The following is an 18902-nucleotide window of genomic DNA, read 5'->3' on the forward strand; positions in this document are numbered from 1 at the left end:
ATCCCCCATGTCATCTTAGATTATTTAGTGTTCCACCCTCACCCTGTGAATTATTCTTCTGATTACTATAATAGTGAATAGAGTTCACTACAGAGAATTATACATAACATTTCTCTACGTAGGAATACAGATAATTAGATCTTACTGAGGCCCTTAAAAAGGCAAATTTAAAAATTATAAGTTTTCTTTCTTTCCCCTCTGTTTCTTATTTACCTTTTCCTATTTCTCTTGATTTTTGTGGTTGGATATCAAACTTTTCATTTAGCCCTGGACTTTTCTGTGCAAATACTTGGAATTCTTCAATTTTGTTGAATGCCCATACTTTCCCCTAGAAATATATAGTCAATTTTGATGGGTAGTTGGTCCGTGGTTGCAGGCCCAGCTCTCTTGCCTTTCTGAATATTGTATTCCTGGCCTTACGGTCTTTTAGCGTGGAGGCTGCCAGATCCTATGTGATCCTGATTGGTGTTCCTTGATATTTGAATTGTCTCTTTCTGGCTTCTTGTAAGAATTTTTCTTTTGCTTGAAAGCTCTTGAATTTGGCAATTATATTTCTGGCCGTTTTCTTCTCTGGATCCAATGTAGTGGGTGTTCTATGAATCCTTTCAATGTCTATATTGCCCTCTTGTTGTAGGACTTCAGGGCAATTTTGCTGAATAATTTCTTTTAGTATGGAGTCCAGGTTTCTCTTAATTTCTGGTTTTTCTGGAAGACCAATTATTTTCAAATTTTCTCTTCTAGACCAGTTTTCTTGGTCTGTCACTCTCTCTCATTGAGATATTTCATATTTCTTTCTATTTTTTCAGTCTTTTGACTTTGTTTTATTTGTTCTTGTTGTCTTGAGAGATCATTAGCTTCTTATTGCTCAATTCTAGCCTTTAGGGAGTGGTTTTCAGCTATGATCTTTTGGTTTTCTTTTTCAATCTGGTTCAATTTGCTCATCAGTTCATTTGATTTCTGAGCCTCACTTTCCAATTGCAAAATTCTGCCTTTTAAACTGTTATTTTCTTGCCAGATCTCTTCCATCTTCCTCAGAATCTCAGTTTTGAACTCTTCCATAGCTTGTGAAGAGTTTTCCTTATTTGAGGAGGGTCTGGATGCTTGTTTGTTCTCCTCCTCTGTTTGCTCGGTTGTCTGGATTTTCTCTGTGTAAAAGTTGTCGAGTGTGAAAGACTTCTTTTTCTTGTTGTTTTTCTTTCTCTTCTGAACTTCCTGAGTCTGGGTAGCCATCATTAGCCCAGCAGCTTCTCAGCTTTATCCTCGCGCTCGGGGTCTGTCCGCGGTCTTTTGGCTCCTGAGGTCTGAGTTCTGGTTTTTTCTAAGGTCAAGCCCCCTGGTGGACCCCCTTGCTTGATCCTCTGCTGGAGGTTCCTTTACAAGTCTCAGGGCACTGCTTCCATAGTCGTATGCCTGTCTACGCTGGTTCCCCACTCAGGGTTTCAGAGCTTTAGCTCGTGGCTGTGTCTGCCTCCTCCCACACCTCTGCCGCTCCCGCACTCAGAGTTCGCATGCGTTCTTTAGCTTTTTGGGGTCCCAGATCTTGCTGCTCTTAGGAACAGGCCCTGGAGCTGCTAATGACTCGATGGGTGCCCCAAACTTGCTCTATTTCTTTTTAACTGACTTCGGCGCTATAGGTGGTGTGTGTGGTAGGGGTGGGGTGGTTGCTCAGCCCGCGATTTAGTGAGAACTCTTTCACCCCTTCATAGCATGGAAATGTCCCGATTCCACGTACCTTCCACGCTGCACCCTGTTGTGGGGTTCCTCTGTTCGTCTGGACTTGTTTTTACGTCCCCTTGTGGAGTCTTGTGTGTTTTGGTCAGGAGAGGTTAAGAGCTGCTTTTTACTCTGCCGCCATCTTAACCCGGAACCTTCCCAGCAGTTTTTGTTAAAGAGTGAGTTCTTATTCCCAAAACTGGGATCTTTGGGTTTATCAAACACTAGGTTGCTAAGGTTATTTACCCCTATATGTTGTATATCTAATCTATTTCATTGATCTATCATTATATTCCTTAGCCAGTACAGATTGTTTTGATGATTGCTGCTTTATAGTACAATTTGAGGTCTGGTACTGCTAGGTCTCCTTCACATTTTTTTTTTTTTCATTAGTTACCTTGATATTCTTTACCTTTTAGTCTTCCAGATGAATTTTGTTATTTTTTCTATTCTTTAAAATAACTGTTTGGTAGTTTGATTGCTATGGCATTCAATAAAGAATTGTCATTTTTATTATATTACTTTGTACTATCCATGAGCAATTAGTGTTTTTCCTGTTGTTTAGATTTCACTTTATTTGTGTGAAAAGTGTTTAGTAATTTTATTCATATAATTTCTGTGTTTGTCTTGACAAATATATTCTCAGGCATTTTATATTGTTTAGAGTGATTTTAAGTGGAATTTCTCTTTCTAACTCTTGCTGCTGGATTTTGTTGCTAATTTTTAGAAATGCTGCTGATTTTTGTGAATTTATTTTGAATCTTGCAATTTTACTAAAGTTATTAATAATATTAGAATCTTGCAGTTCACTCCTTGATCGTGTGCTACAGAGAAGGCATCAGTCCTGGATAAGGGTCATGTTCTATACTCTCTTTGCCATTTAAAACAATCCTATTTAGAATAGTCTTGTATTTATCGTGGCAAAAACTTGAAAAATGTGGAGGTGTTTATTGATTGGGGAATGGCTGAACAAGTTGTGGTATCTGATAGTGATGGAATACTATTGTGCTGAAAGGAATAATGAACTGGAGGAATTCCATGTGAACTGGAAAGACCTCCAGTAATTGATGCAGAGCGAAAGGAGAAGAACCAGGAGAACATTATACACAGAGACTGATATATTATGGCACAATTGAATGTAATGGACTATTAGCAGCAATGCAGGGCAATCCAGAGGAACTTAGGAGAAAGAATGCTATCCACATGCAGAGAAAGAACTGTGGGAACATAAATGCAAAAGAAAAACACATGATCAATCATATAATTCAATAGGAATATGATAGGTTTTTGATGTTAAAAGATCACTACTGCATCTATGAATAACATGGAAATAGGTTTTGAATAATGATACATATATAACCCAGTGGAATTGCTTGTCAGCATGGGGAGAGGAGGAAAGTGGGGTGTGGGATCATGAATCATGAAGTGAAGAGCCCAGAAAAGTGATTATTTCCTGCTGAAGCCATTTAATGCCTGTGGTGGACATACCAGACTGCTTCAGCTCCCTGATTTCACCCTTTTGTGGATTATTTGTTGTGGATCCTGGAAGCTGTGAACATTGCTGGAGCCAAAGAGGACCCTGCAGTGAGACAACCCAATCTCCTTCTGACCTAGCAGGCTTGACCTGACAACCTGTGATAGAGACAGGTAGTTTTGTCCCACCTTCCAGCTCTGAACTAACCCATTAGACAAGTAGTTTTAGATTGACTTTTTCCTCAATACCTAAACTTTAAACTCTTAATTAACTGTTTTACTTTACTTCCTGTGCCTTCCTCAAACCCACAGAAAGATAGCCTTCAAATCTTGTCTTTCCCCAGCTTGAGTGGTGACCAGTAACTGTTAACTGATATTCATCAACCAGTGTGTTTTTACCCATATTCCACATCCCTTGTGTAGGTTCTCAGTTATCCTGTGTATCCTGTCACTTGTGGGTGTATGGGTATGTTCTGGCTGTGTATGTCACCCTTGTGTTACACTGTGAAGGCAGTTACATTTTTCATATGATTATTATTTTTTTTAAACCCTTAACTTCTGTGTATTGGTTCCTAGGTGGAAGAGTGGTAAGGGTGGGCAATGGAGGTCAAATGACTTGCCCAGGGTCACACTGCTGGGAAGTGTCTGAGGCCGCATTTGAACCTAGGACCTCCCGCCTCTAGGCCTGACTCTCAATCCACTGAGCTACCCAGCTGCCCCCTTCATATGATTATTATGATCCAATGCAAATCACATCTCCTGGCAATTCTTTAAATTTTAATGTTGGTAATTCGTTTTACTTCTTACTATTGGTAGTTGCCACATAGGTCTTCCTTCCCAAAAGAGGACTGCGAAACATGAAGGCAAGAATTCTTCATTTTGTCACTTTGTTTTGACTTTCCATGAATTGAAAGGGTTAGTAGGTAGGGAATTACCTCTTATTTGAGGTTTTCAAACAGTGGCAGGATGTCTATGTGTCATTAATGCTTTAGTAGAGATTTCTTTTCAACATGGTTGTACTAGATGGCTATTAATGGCTTTTACATATATAAATCGATGAAAATTTCGCAGGGAATAAGTAATGTTGAATATATCCCAGTATAGGAAAACTGGAAAGGATAGAAAATGGAATTCATAAACATCCCCTAAAAATTACTGCTTTTTTGATTGATTACTATAAATTTTCTGACAGCAAACTATATTTTAGTTATCTAGCTTTTGATGTGGTTAACGCTATTTGAGGTCTTGTCTAAATAATTGATTAATGGTTCAAACGGACTATTTTGAGGAAACAAGCATTATTATTAGAGAATATAGTAACAGAATGGCTAGTATGGTAAGTTAATAAGGTACGGTAAAGAAGTATGATAAGTAAAGATAGAGCATGAAAGACAGAGAGAGAAAGAGTAAAAGGTAAAAGGAAAAGATGGGTAAGGAGTTTTCAGCAATGTTTTAATATAGATTAGTTACTAAGAAAGGGGTCATTTGTTTAGGCAGTTGTTGCCCTTTGTCTCCAGGGAACTGATGTCACTTTACTCACAGTTCACTTTGCCGTGGGTGGTGTTACCCATGGTTCACTCTGTTTGTCTACTTGGGAGTAGCAAACTACAATGTAAGTGGGATGGTAATGATATGTTAAATATCCTGAGACAAGTTTAGGTCAAGTTTTGCTCTTTTCTGTTGAGACTCTAAGGAAGGCAGTGAATGTGGAAGTGGAGCATTATTTGAATCTAGCCCCATGTGCCTGGGGAACTGAACTACTTGTACTTGCTGTCTAGAGACCCTCAACCAAGGACCTAGACCAGTGATGGCAAACTATCAATTGTGCTGGCCTAGATTTGGCAAATTACTATTGACCGAGACTTCAATAAATGATTGTATCTTTTCTAGAATAAATTTTAGACTGAATCCTCCATAATTTTAAAAAATTGATCATCTTTGATGTTTAGAAGAAACCGTTTTTATGTATATGAAATTACATTGATGCCGTAGTCACATACTTCCAATTTTTCTTTTTTATGGTTTGAATGGTTGCAGTCTTGTTTAGAACTGCTCAAAATTCATGACCCGGACAAACTCTGTTGGCTAGCTGAGCCATTATCCTATCCTAATGAAGAGATTGGGCTTGATTTTTGAGATTTTTAATTTTTCATTAGAAGCAGGTATGCATGGTTGAGAGGAGAATCTCAGATAGGATGAAGTTTCAATTCCAGAATCTGGCTTAGGACTTGTACTATGACTGTGGGTGAGTCATTTAACCTGTTAGTGGCCCCAGTAGTTCTCTACGATTTTATAATGCAGAATAATTATTTGGTATGTTTTGAAAAAGAGATTTATGAATCAGGCATCCAAACCTTCCGTTAGCATGCAAAATATCTTTGTAATTTTTTAGTATTTTACAAAAATCTGAGGAAGAGTAGTGTTAGAATTATTCTCCCTAGGCAGTATATGGAACATTTATTCCAAAAGGATTCCTAATTAAATGTTTTAGAATATATTGGTTGCATTAAAAATTATTATTTCCATCCCCTTGAAAGCATCACTAGACAACAGTTGGTGGCAAGAAAAATACTTGAGGATATCTGTTGTGTCCAAATCATCTACAATATTTTTTACATTTTTTCTCCTCCTTTCTTAAAAGTAAATTTTATAGTATCCTTGAACAAATAGTTATTTCTTATAAAATAACACATTGAATTTTTCATGTCAAATAATGGATTGTTGGCTATGTATGAGATATGAGGTAAAAATTTCCAAAAGCTAGAAAACAATTATCTGATATATAAAATAATACTTATGATGTAGATAATTCATTATCAGTATATATAGAATAGCTCACTTTATGTGTAAATACCATTAGTAAATATAATGTGATATCTAGTGAATGTTTTTCTTGTGGGGAGAAGAAAATTTTAGCACCTAGTATCATCTTCATCGTAATAAATTTTTACTGAATTGAATTGAAAATGTGAATTGAGAGCACTCAAGTAGTTAACATTTAGTGAAGAGGTAAATTTTTGGAAGAGATTAGATTCTGAAATTTCCTCTTTTTTTGCGGGGAGTGGCTTATGTGAAAAAGAAATACTCTTAACTTTTGTTAAGAGAATAAGTTTAAGAGAATTTGTTTCCACTGTTATGTAGCAAGGCCAAGCCTCCCCCTACTACCCATTCTCTACCCAGTAATTGATATAAAAGTACAACAATTTTCTTGAAAATGTATTTTAAGAATATTGATTTTTCTTAAAGAAAGGGAAATCTTTCAGAGATGATGATTTTCTAAAAAGAATAGCATGGTTATAAGTCAGAGATGCTATTTATAATATTTACTATGTTCAGGTATATATACTATGTTATATTTACTAAAATAGTGTTTTGGAAAATTGGCTATAAGCAAGTTAAGATCTGTATGTTTCAGTACAGAATTTCATAGTTAATAATAATTACCAATAGTGGTTTTTGCATGTTCTTTATGTTGAGTAAATTATAAGTAGTAAGTAAAAGAGAATGACCTGGCTGTAATTTTTTTTGAGTAATATTGAAGCAGTAAATCAGTGTTCTGTAATTGTGTGTCCATTTTTCTATTGTGAAATGTTTATCATCTACCTCATATGAAATAATTGGAACAGAAAAACTGTATTTAATTCTCTGCTGTGTTTTTCTTAAAATACCATGTTGTCTTGTTTCTTACAGAAAGTCAAACTAACATTCAGGAATTCCATTAAATGCTTTAGAATATTTTTAGTATGATCTGTTAGTTTTAAGTGTAAACACATGAAGGCTCCCTTTGTGGAATTTACTGGGTTTGTTGGAGGAGCTCAACCCTACAATTAATTGAAAGGAAAAGTGAAAACAAAATGCAGTATTTTTACGTTATGCCATGAAATGTCTTTTGTGCATGATTTAGATAAAAGAAATACAAATGAAAGGAATAGCTTTGTTTTAGATGCCCCCTAAAAGATTTTGTTCAGATTTGCTTTAATCATAAACTAGATTAATAATAACTAATGTACTTGACATGAAATATAAAATGTAGTCAGCTGGTTTTAGACATAGAATGAATGATGTGTATATTTTAGAAGATGGAAAAAATTTAAATGGAATTGATGAATAGTTAAAAATGTGATACATATGTAAAAATAAAATCTTAAGATCAAAACATATATTTGAAGGAGCATTTCAGAAGTGTGATAGAAGTATTATTGTCTAATTAAAAATCTAATCATTTTTGTTTTAAGTAAATTGTCAAATTGAGCAAAAGAAAATATTTTGATAATTTGGAAAATGGATAAGGCACTGGAAAATATTTAATGTGCAGCTGTTAGATAGAAAGTTGAATCTGATGTGCTTCATCCTGTGCTTATTAAAACTTTTCCTCCATGAACATTTTAATCCTTTTTTTTTTTTTTGGTTTGTTTTTGTTTTAGATATTTGGTTTCCAAGCAGGATTGACATCTTTGGATAGTAAAGGAACATACTGCTTACCTGTTCCACTTATTCCTTCTTTTAGCATTGCTATTTATGGAAAATTACTGAAACTCCCCATGTGTTGGTAAGTATTATTTATTAAAATATGTAACATTAAGAGATGGCTTATTTTCCCTTTCACTTATTATGCCTTTGAAAAGCAAAGGAATAATCATTTTAGATCAAGGAAAATTTGCACCTTTTTTTTCTGAGAACCTTAAAACAATCCCATCTTTCAAGCATATTCATTAGTAATGAAGTTTTGGGACATGATACCTTTTGTTAGCATCAGAATTTATATTTGATTTTATTTTTTGTGTCTTACTTTGAGAGGATGCTTAAAAGATAAGGAACCTACTAGCTGATATTAGAAACATTAGTTACTTTTTACTAGTTATTCAGTTCTTTCAATAATTCATTCATTGACTAGATAAACCTTGTAGTATTAGTATTCAGAATGTAATATTTCTGACATGTCTGTTTCATTATTATTTAAATTATTCCTCAAATACAGTTGTTATTTAATAGTAAAATTTATGCTACATTAATATGGTTTTCTTGATTTAAAATTTTGTTTTTCATATATTAATAAGCCATGATGTTACTATGTAAACAAAAATTTTGTATCCTTTTCTAATGAAGCATTCTTTTGAATATGTAACAAATATAATTATAAGCTGTGATATGCTTCAAGAGCATATAATTATTTGCAAAAATTTGTTGCATGTTTTTGGTTTTACACATGAATTATGTGAAGGATAATTTATCTTTGTTTTATATTCTTAATGAATGAACTTAATATTTTTTCCATAAGCAAAATATTACTCAGGTACTGGTAGTTCAAGTTTTAAGCTCGTTTTTCATTGTGTTTTATAAAAAGTAATTCTAATTCTTTAAGAGTTATCATTTTTCTCCCCTTGGGAAAATAATTTATGTAATAGTGCATAACTGAGCATAGCACTATTGAAGTTGTGTGATTTAGTGGCACACATACAGTACCTTTTCTAAGAAATTTCCATTCTGTACCCACACTAGTTCTATATTAAAATTTCATGAATTAGCTGTTAGACCTAATATTATGAATTCATGTTTTTAATATTTTGATAAATTTCAGCCCCCTCCTACTTTTTATTTTATCAAAATATATTGGCCTTTTACATTTTGATATATTTAGCCTCTCTTGAAGTATTTTATTTTATACACTCCTCATCGCTGTTCCTCATATGCCTTACATTATGCAGGGTGGAAACTGGTTCTACTTTTTTTAATTGCATCTTTGAGTGCTCATATTATATTTCATATGAGCCAAATATTATCTCTTGCTCTATCAAGACATGGCTTGGAACATGTATTGTGTTTATTCAGAAATAAATAAGCATGTTCTAAAATAGCTATTCAGTAAATATATTTATAAGCTACACTAGTAAATATACTCTGTCACAGATGGTAGAGTTATTTTTAAGGCAGTGGCATTGCTTTTTCCATATGCACATCAGTGGTGTTTTTAAAATTAAGTATCTTTTATAGGCCTTTATTATTTAAAAATATAATGCTTATGTGATAATTATTGTGCCTCTGAGGATTTAAAATAAACTTTATTATTTATATGAGACAAAAAACAGAAAATGCCTAATGTTTTGCAAACTTTAGTGCCAAATGAAGATAAGGAATGGAATATGATTCAAGTACTTGTCAATAAGAGTATTCTTCCATAAAATCTTTAAAAACTTGTTAATAAATTAAAAATTTGCGTTTTAAATTCCCAGAATGTAATTGACTTTGAGGCAGATATTTGGATGATTATTTTTGTAAATGACTACCTCAAAATTACACCAAGAATAATTTTAACCCCTATTTTACAAACATTGCTCTTTAATATCTTTAAAATTTTGTTTTTCCTCAATAATATTATTACAACAACATAGTTTATAAACTAACAACACTGATTTTGAAGATAATAGCTAGAAAACAATGACATAACAACTCAGTTAAATGAAGTGTAGTTTGAAGTGAATAAAACACCAGATGAAACACATCAAATAGCACTTGGAGTAAATCGAAGTCAGCACAAGAACTGAGAGCTGCATTGAAGTCATTCAGTGAGTGAGAATTAGTTCTGTAAGGTAGCCTGGTAATGTCATTAAACTTCAAATCATTCTTCTCCCGTGGCCCTACCTTTTTCCCACCCCTCTCACAAGTTATACCACCTGCTTTATTTGGATTTTTAGATTTCACATTCCAGAGTTTCTTAAAGTACACACATCTGATGCTACATATGTTCTTCTATTTCTTGAGAGAAAATATATAACACAGGCAATAGCTTTTAAAAATAAAGACATTTTATGGACTGTTATGGAATCCCTTAGGTAGTATGTTTTGAGTTAGCAGTGAAAATCTCAGCTTTATTTCTGACATAAATCATTAAAATAGCCTTCATTTTTTTTTAGTTACGAAATAATAATTTCACACTGTCATGTTAATTATGTATAATACTAGATTTTGGTCATTTTTCCCCTCCTGCCTAGTTTTAGCTAATAATTGTGACTTTTCCCCCTAAAATTATTGGTTGGTTTGTTTATATATGGTTGACTAACACTGTAAGTCAGTTAATTTTTTCCAACTTAAATTTTCATTTTTATGAAATAAATGTTGATAGCATAATATGTTATCTTACTAAAAGTCAACAAGCCCTTATGATTTTAAAACTTAGAAATCAAATAGTCTGTTAATATAATTGTCTTAATTTTGAGTACAAATTCTGCTACACAAATTTAAAATATAAAAAGCATGAGATTCATGATTCTTTTATTCATTCAGTGTTTCTTATCAGATTGATAACTTTTAGATGAATAATTGATGTATTTTGGGAAGGATATAGTTAATACTGACAATCAATGTAAATACAAAGTGGAAATTTTGTTAGTCTTTAACCTTTGTTGAAATGAAGTTTATCTTAAGAGGAAGCAGTATACAGCAGGTTGAGTTCTAGATATATCTCCGTGTCTCAGTTTCCTAATCTGTAAAATAAGACAGTTGAGCAGATGACCTCAAAGATCTCTTCTAGCTCTAAATCTTTGATCTTGTGATTGCTTTTTTTGGGGCGGGGGAGGGAAGGGAGCAATTTTAATCTTAATACTTTTATTAACAATAAGAACAACAACTGACACTTATGATTTGAAATTTTAAAAACTAATATATTATATGATCTGATCAATTAATTAATGACTAAACATTTATTAGGTGCCTGATTTTTTTTTCAGATACTGTGCTGAGGATACAAAGATAAAAGTGGAAATAGTTTCTGTCCCTACAGAGCTTAGCTTTAAGGGAAAAAGTATGCTTTTATTATAAGCATATAAAAATGATATAAAATAAATACGGGATGATGGAATGGGAAAAGGCACCAGGAATTGGAGAAAGCAGAAAATGTTTACTGTAGAAGGTGGTGCTTAAATCTTCATGGAAACTTTAGAGTCTGAGAAATAGGCATGAGGAAGAAATGGCATGAGAGGACAGGCAATACAAAGACAGGGGAATAGAATGAATGGCGCTAAGAAAGAGAAAAAGCCAAACAAGAGGGCCAATTTCACTGGATGGTAATTGACATGGTGGGACGTAACATGGAAAATAAACCTGGGAAAGAAAATTGGGCTAGATTATGATGGCCATTGAATGTCAAATAAAGGAATTTATATTTTTTTATATTTTATCCTGGTTGTAGTAGTAATGGTGGTGGTGGTAGTGGTGATGGTGGTGGTAGTCGTCATCATTGTCATTGTCGTCATCATCATCGTAGTATTCAGGTAGTCATATCAAGTCAGCAAGCATTTGTTATATGCTAGTCTCAAGGAACTCATGCTAGAAGAGATGATATGTAGCCTGCTATATACAAAATATGTGGAAGGAGGCAAACTGATCACAGAGTTATTAGAGGTCAAAATTACTATAAATTTGAGTCCATGATATTGGACAAAAGAGTGCTAGATATGAAGTCCAAAGACCTGAGTTTGAAACCAGTTCTGCCCCTATAAGATTTTGGTCAAGTTATTTACCAGTATGGGTTTCATTGTCTTTTTAAGAAAAAAAGAGTGGAGGTTGCACTAGATGACCTATCAGATCTCTTCTAGATCTAAATCTCTGATCCTAAAAGATAGATTAAAATTGAGAAAAATATATGGTGCTCAGTTAAAGCACCCCCATTATAACCTGATTAAAAACTATTGATCATGCGAACAATAATTTCTTAATTTCATGCAGCAGTTCAACCAATGTAAATCTCCATAATGAGGACCTTAAAAGGTACCTTAGTCAATAAATAATTGAGTTAAGATATGTGTCCACCTAGGGCAACACCAGTTCAAAATATAATACTTCTTGTAAAATATTATGGAAAAGGATAGTGGAAGATTGTGGATAGTTCCACTGTATTAGACAGATGAGTATTGGAATGCAAGATCAACTCAAAGGAAGTTTTCTGAGCAATGTAAATAAAGCTTTGAGACTAGTCCTGTAATAGCATAGTTGTCAAAAGATAGAAAAAAAATCTTCAAATATTTTTATTACAAATTAATTTCACAAATAAAGAAAATAAAACCATCATAGTGACAGATGTACTTTCATATGCAGTAGAAATGAAGAGAAAAGATGGGAAAAGGAATTGGATTAGACTATGATACATATATATTTTGTTTAAACCCTTACCTTCCGTCTTGGAGTCAATACTATTCATTTTTATTAGTGAATAATCTTATAAAACCCCAATCCCTAAACATATATCCAAATAAACATGTGATAATAATATGCTTTCACCTGCATTCCTACTGAAACAGTTTTTTCTATGGAGGTGGATAGCATTCTTTATGATAAATCCCTTAGAATTGTTCAAGATCATTATATTGCTTTTAGTAGCTAAGTCTTTCAGAGGTGATCATTCCACAACATTGCTGTTACTATTTATGATGTTTTCCTGGTTCTGCTTATTTCACTCTGCATCAGTTCATGTAGGTCTTTCCAGTTCTTTCTGAAATCATCTTGCTCATCATTCCTTACAGCACAACAAACTTGAGGGTAAATCTATTAAAAATTCTTCTGATAAAGGTCTCATTTCTCAAATATATAAAGAACTAAGTCAAATTTATAAGAATCCAAGTTATTCCCCAGTTGATAAATGGTCAAAGGATATGAATAGGCAATTTTCAGATGAAGAGATCAAAGCTATCAATAACCATGAAAAAATGTTCTAAATCACTCTTCATTAGAGAAATGCAAATTAGGACAACTCTGAAGTATGTACCACCTCACACTTATCAGATTAGGACACTAATGCATTTCTGGTGAAGCTGTGAACTGGTCCTAACCATTCTGGAAGGCAATTTGGAATTATGTCCAAAGACAAAAGGCATTTCTTAAGGAAACAGAGAAGTGAGTCAGTTTTTAAAAAATACACAATTTTTTTATTTAAACATTTATTAATATTTATTTTTAACATGGTTACATGATTCATGCTCCTACTTTCCCCTTCACCCCCCGCACTCCCCCCACCCATGGCCGACGCACATTTCCACTGGTTTTGTCATGTGTCCTTGATCAAGAACTATTTCCAAACTGTTGATAGTTGCATTGGTGTGGTAGTTTCGAGTCTACATCCCCGAATCATGTCCACCCCAACCCATGCGTTCAAGCAGTTGTTTTTCTTATATGTTTCCTCTCCTGCAGTCCTTCCTCTGAATGTGGGTAGCGTTCTTTACCATAAATCCCTCAGAATTGTCCTGGGTCATTGCATTGCTGCTGGTACAGAAGTCGATTGCATTCAATTTTACCATAGTATATCAGTCTCTGTGTACAATGTTCTTCTGGCTCTACTCCTTTCGCTCTGCATCAGTTCCTGGAGGTCTTTCCAGTTCACCTGGAACTCCACCAGTTTATTATTCTTTTTATTTTTTATTTACTTTTCATTTATTTATTTATTTATTTTTTTAAACCCTTGTACTTCGGTGTATTGTCTCATAGGTGGAAGATTGGTAAGGGTGGGCAATGGGGGTCAAGTGACTTGCCCAGGGTCACACAGCTGGGAAGTGGCTGAGGCCGGGTTTGAACCTAGGACCTCCTGTCTCTAGGCCTGACTCTCACTCCACTGAGCTACCCAGCTGCCCCAGTTTATTATTCCTTTTAGCACAATAGTATTCCATCACCCGCATATACCATAATTTGTTCAGCCATTCCCCAATTGAAGGGTAAACCCTCCTTTTCCAGTTTTTTGCCACCACAAAAAGTGCAGCTATAAATATTTTCATACAAGTCTGTTTATCTATGATCTCTTTGGGGTACAAACCCAACAATGGTATGGCTGGATCAAAGGGAAGGCATTTTTTTATAGCCCTTTGAGCATGATTCCAAATTGCCAGCCAGAATGGTTGGATCAGTTCACAACTCCACCAGCAATGCATTAATGTCCCAATTTTGCCACATCCCCTCCAGCATTCATTACTCTCCCCTTCTTTCATTTTAGCCAATCTGCTAGGTGTGAGGTGATACCTCAGAGTTGTTTTGATGTGCATTTCTCTAATTATTAGAGATTTGGAACACTTTCTCATGTACTTATTGATACTTTTGATTTCTTTACCTGAAAATTGCCTATTCATGTCTCTTGCCCATTTATCAATTGGGGAATGGCTTGATTTTTTATAAAATTGCTTTAACTCTGTATATTTGAGTAATTAGCCCCCGGTCAGAGTTTTTCGTTATAAAGATTTTTCCCAATTTGTTGTTTCCCTTCTGATTTTGACTACATTGTTTTTGTTTGTACAAAAGCTTTTTAGTTTAATATAATCAAAACCATTTAATTTACATTTTGTAATTTTCTCTAAGTCTTGCTTGGTTTTAAAGTCTTTCCTTTCCGAGAGATCTGACAAGTATAATATTCTGTGTTCACTTAATTTACTTACAGTTTCCTTCTTTATATTCAAGTCATTCACCCATTCTGAATTTATCTTGGGGTAGGGTGTGAGATGTTGATCTAGACCTAATCTCTCCCATATTGTTTTCCAAATTTCCCAGCAGTTTTTGTCAAATAGTGGATTCCTGTCCCAAAAGTTGGGCTCTTCGGGTTTATCATACACTGCCTTGCTGATGTCATTTACCCCAAGTCTATTCCACTGATCCTCCTCTCTGTCTCTTACCAGTACCATATTGTTTTGATGACCGCTGCTTTATAGTGTAGTTTAATATCTGGTATTGCTAGGCCCCCTTCCTTCACATTTTTTTTTCATTATTTCCCTTGATATTCTTGATCTTTTGTTATTCCAAATGAAATTTGTTATAGTTTTTTCTAATTCAGTAAAGAAGTTTTTTGGTAGCTTGATAGGTATGGCGCTAAATAGGTAAATTAATTTGGGTAGAATGGTCATTTTTATTATGTTAGCTTGACCTACCCATGAGCAATCAATGGCTTTCCAATTGTTTAGATCCAGTTTTATTTGTTTGAAAAGTGTTTTGTAGTTGTTTTCATATAATTGCTGTGTTTGTTTTGGTAGATAGATTCCTAAGTATTTTATATTGTCTAGGGTGATTTTAAATGGTGTTTCTCTTTCTACTTCTTGCTGCTCTAAAGTGTTGGAAATGTATAGAAATGCTGATGATTTATGTGCATTTATTTTGTATCCTGCAACTTTGCCAAAGTTGCAGATCATTTCTATAAGCTTCTTAGTTGATTGTCTAGGATTTCTCAAGTATACTGTTATGATTAAAAATGATGAGGGCCGAGATCAAAAGGGAGAATAGTATTTTAATAAAAGCCATGCTGATAGAGATAAACTGACCACGCGCCTGTAAGAAAAACCTATTCCAACCTCACCTCAGCCATTTACCTTCCTCTCTCCTCAAGCTCAGGTAACAAAAGAGGCAGTTCCAAGTCACTACCCCCTACTTAAAATAGTCCTCACCTTTAATATGTCATCCAAAACAGGAAACCCATGAAACCCGTTGGACCACGGGAAATGTAGTTTTAAGGACCCCCACAGGTCCACAGAAGTTTGTCAAACACTATATTGAGGTTCAATCCTTCCAAATAGAACCCCAGGTGATTTTAACTAACACAATACCATCATATCATCTGCAAAGAGTGATAGCTTAGTCTCCTCCTCATTGCCTACCCGGATACCCTCAACTTCTTCTTCCTCTATAATTGCCACTGCCAGTGCTCCCAGTACTATGTTGAATAATAAAGGTGACAATGGTTTTCCTTTTCAATCTGGTCTTTTTTGGTGTTCAATTTGCTTATCAGTTCATTTGATTTCTGAGCCTCACTTTCCAATTGCAAAATTCTGCCTTTTAAACTGTTATTTTCTTGCCCGATTTCCTTTTGAGCTATTTCCCATTTCTCTAACCAAATCTTTTCCAACTTTCTCATCATCTCAGTTTTGAACTCTTCAAGTGCTTGTGAACAGTTTTCATTATTTTGGGAGGATCCGGATGCTTGTTTGTTCTCTTCCTCTGTTTGCTCGTTTGTCTGGATTTTCTCTGTGTAGAAGTTGTCGAGAGTTAAAGATTTCTTTTTCTCGTTGTTATTCTTTCTCTCCTGAACTTCCTGATTCTGGGTAGCCATCATTAGCCCAGCAGCTTCTCAGCTTTATCCTCGCGCTCAGGGTCTGTCTGCGGTCTTTTGGGTCCTGAGGTCTGAGGTCTGGCTGTTCTCAAGGTCAAGCCCCCTGGTGGACCCCCTTCCTTGATCCTCTGCCAGAGGTTCCCTTACAAGTCTCAGGGCGCTGCTTCCACAGTCGTATACCCGTCTGCACTGGTTCCCCACATAGGGTTTCAGAGCCTTCCCTCTCGCCTGTGTTTGCCTCTACCCGCGTCTCCGCCTGCGCCTGCGCTAAGTGTCCGCGCTCAGAGTCTGTGCGCGTTCTTTAGCTTTTTGGGGTCCTAAATCTTGCTGCTCTCAGGAATAGGCCCTGGAGCTGCCAATGACTCAATGGGTGCCCCAAACTTGCTCTATTTCTTTTTAGCTGTCTTTGGCGTTGTAGGTGGAGGGGGTGTGGTGGGTTGCTCAGCTCGAGAGTTAGTGAGATCTGTTTCACCCCTTTATAGCATGGAAATGTCCTGATTCCACGTACCTTCCACGCTGAGCCCTGTTGTGGGGCCCCTCTGTTCATCTGGGTTTGTTTTTATGTCCCCTTGAGGAGTCCTGTATGTTTCGGTCAGGAGAGGTTAAGAGCTGCTTTTTACTCTGCCACCATCTTAACCCAGAACCGAAGTGAGTCAGTTTTGAAAGTAATGGAAAATCATATATGTAAAAACAAAACAAGTGGCATATAACAGAGATTCATGGTTTCATAATCTTTGTGTTTCCCTGTTTATGGAAATGTTCTTTTTTTTTGAGTGCTTAAATGCAAAGTTAAAAAGATATTAAAAAACTAGTTAGACTTTCTTAGTAAGTTTCTGATTTGAATTCCATTCTTTCCATATTTCCAGCTCAGTGCTGTCTCCATTGCACCACCTAGTAGCCTTTAGTATACAGAGGAAAAGAAATATAAGAAATCAGTGGAGAAAGCATGCTGGAGTACATTTGGATGAATCTTAATAGCAGCACAGCCTTAAGTGACAGTATCAAAGAATTCTGCTACAACTTCTTAGAGGAGGGGAAAGTTGAGTTTGGGAAGTAACATAAATTGTTATGTCAGTCATGCCAGACTCTTCAGTGACTCTATATGAAGTTTACTTTTCAAAGATACCAAAGTGCTTTGCTATTTCCTATTCAAGGTCATTTTACAGATGAGGCAACTGAGGCAAACAGTTAAGTGACCATATAGTAAATGTATTAGGCTAGATTTGAACTCAGGAAGATAAATTTTGACTCCATATCTGCCACCTTATCCACTGTGCCACCTAGCTGCTCCCTCTTGTAAAGATGTCATGAAATTTTCTTATTTTTCATAATTCTCTCTCAAAAGCAAAAAAAAACCTAATCATTTATGGATATATTTTAAATGATAATTTAATTTTTCAAAGTTAGATGGATCAGTGAGGGGAACCATTATTTTGGATTTTATTTTCACCAAGAAGAATCAATTGGGTGATGGGATAGAAATGATTGGCCTTTGCCACTCCATATTAGAATTTGTGGCAGAGGAATTGAAACAAGGATAGACTACTAGTATTCCCTGGGGAAACATTTCAAAGGATATAGAAAAGGAATAGTGAGGCTTTTGTTTTTTACAGTCCTAGTCATGTGAAAAATTTGCTAGTTCTTCATAAATTGTAGTGCTTTTTACTATTTTTTGACATTTATTTTGTTTAGAATTGACAGCTTACATGGCAAGTGAAAATATTCAAAGAAAAATAGAATACTAAGATCAAATGAAATTTTAGTGAAGTATGTTTTTCTGTGTCTGACTTTTCTCATTTTTTATTTCATACTGGAGGTACAAAAGAGCACTAGACATGTTATTAAATAAGAAATAAGATTAATTCAATGAAAAATAGTTTTCTTTCATTTTACTTTTGGAAATTTTGTATTATGCACACACAATTTTATAATTCATAGGATATGTCTTAAATATAAGCAAATATAAGCCACTTCCAGGTTCCAGTGGAGCAATATAACATTATACAGTATCACAATTGGAGCTGTTCAAAAATGGATCTTGCAGTATCATTCTACTATGTTGAAAATTCACATAAACTATAAAGAAATTCATTAAGAATGAATGGTACCCATTCAGTCATCATAGTATGAACTATGTCCCTCAAAAATCTCATAATTAGAATTACAGAAGGCCAGGGTTTGGGCCCCATAGACCACTTTGTGCAGTTTATACCTGAAAAAGAATCTATTCTACCCCAAATATAACATTTTGTCATCAAGCCATTGAAAATATCTAAGAATCCATTTCTATGTAAAAGATACTATTTTATTTTTTAATAGCTCTAGTTGTTAGGAAGTTTTTCTTTATATCAGTTCTAAATCTGTTTCTCAGTTACTTTCCTTCCAAGGAGCAAGTGCCTTTCAATGTCATGGTTGTCATGGCTGTCTGCAGTGATCTTTGAGTTTGACAATATAAAATTTGACTGTCTCCATTTCTCCTTTTATTTGTGAGGTAGTGATGGATGCCAAAAATCCCAGTTTTTCTTTTTTTTTTTTTGTGGTTTTTTTTTTTTTTTCATTTCTTTTTTTTTTTTTTTACATTTATTAATATTCATTTTTAACATGGTTACATGATTCATGCTCCTCCTTTCCCCTTCAACCCCCCCCCCGC

At 34.8% G+C, this 18902-nt stretch overlaps 1 protein-coding gene across 3 annotated transcripts in view; it reads left to right on the forward strand.

Moving 5' to 3' along the window:
- The window catches only part of VPS13B (vacuolar protein sorting 13 homolog B), a 1074400-nt gene that overhangs the window by 132827 nt on the left and 922671 nt on the right, over positions 1 to 18902 (forward strand). For all 3 annotated transcript variants that reach the window (XM_044668639.1, XM_044668631.1, XM_044668624.1), the window contains exon 15: positions 7611 to 7735. In XM_044668639.1, coding sequence (XP_044524574.1) covers positions 7611 to 7735 — 125 coding nt within the window. The remainder of the gene's footprint in view (positions 1 to 7610; positions 7736 to 18902) is intronic.

Source organism: Gracilinanus agilis, chromosome 1 (genome assembly GCF_016433145.1).
Source record: "Gracilinanus agilis isolate LMUSP501 chromosome 1, AgileGrace, whole genome shotgun sequence".
Lineage (NCBI taxonomy): Eukaryota > Metazoa > Chordata > Mammalia > Didelphimorphia > Didelphidae > Gracilinanus > Gracilinanus agilis.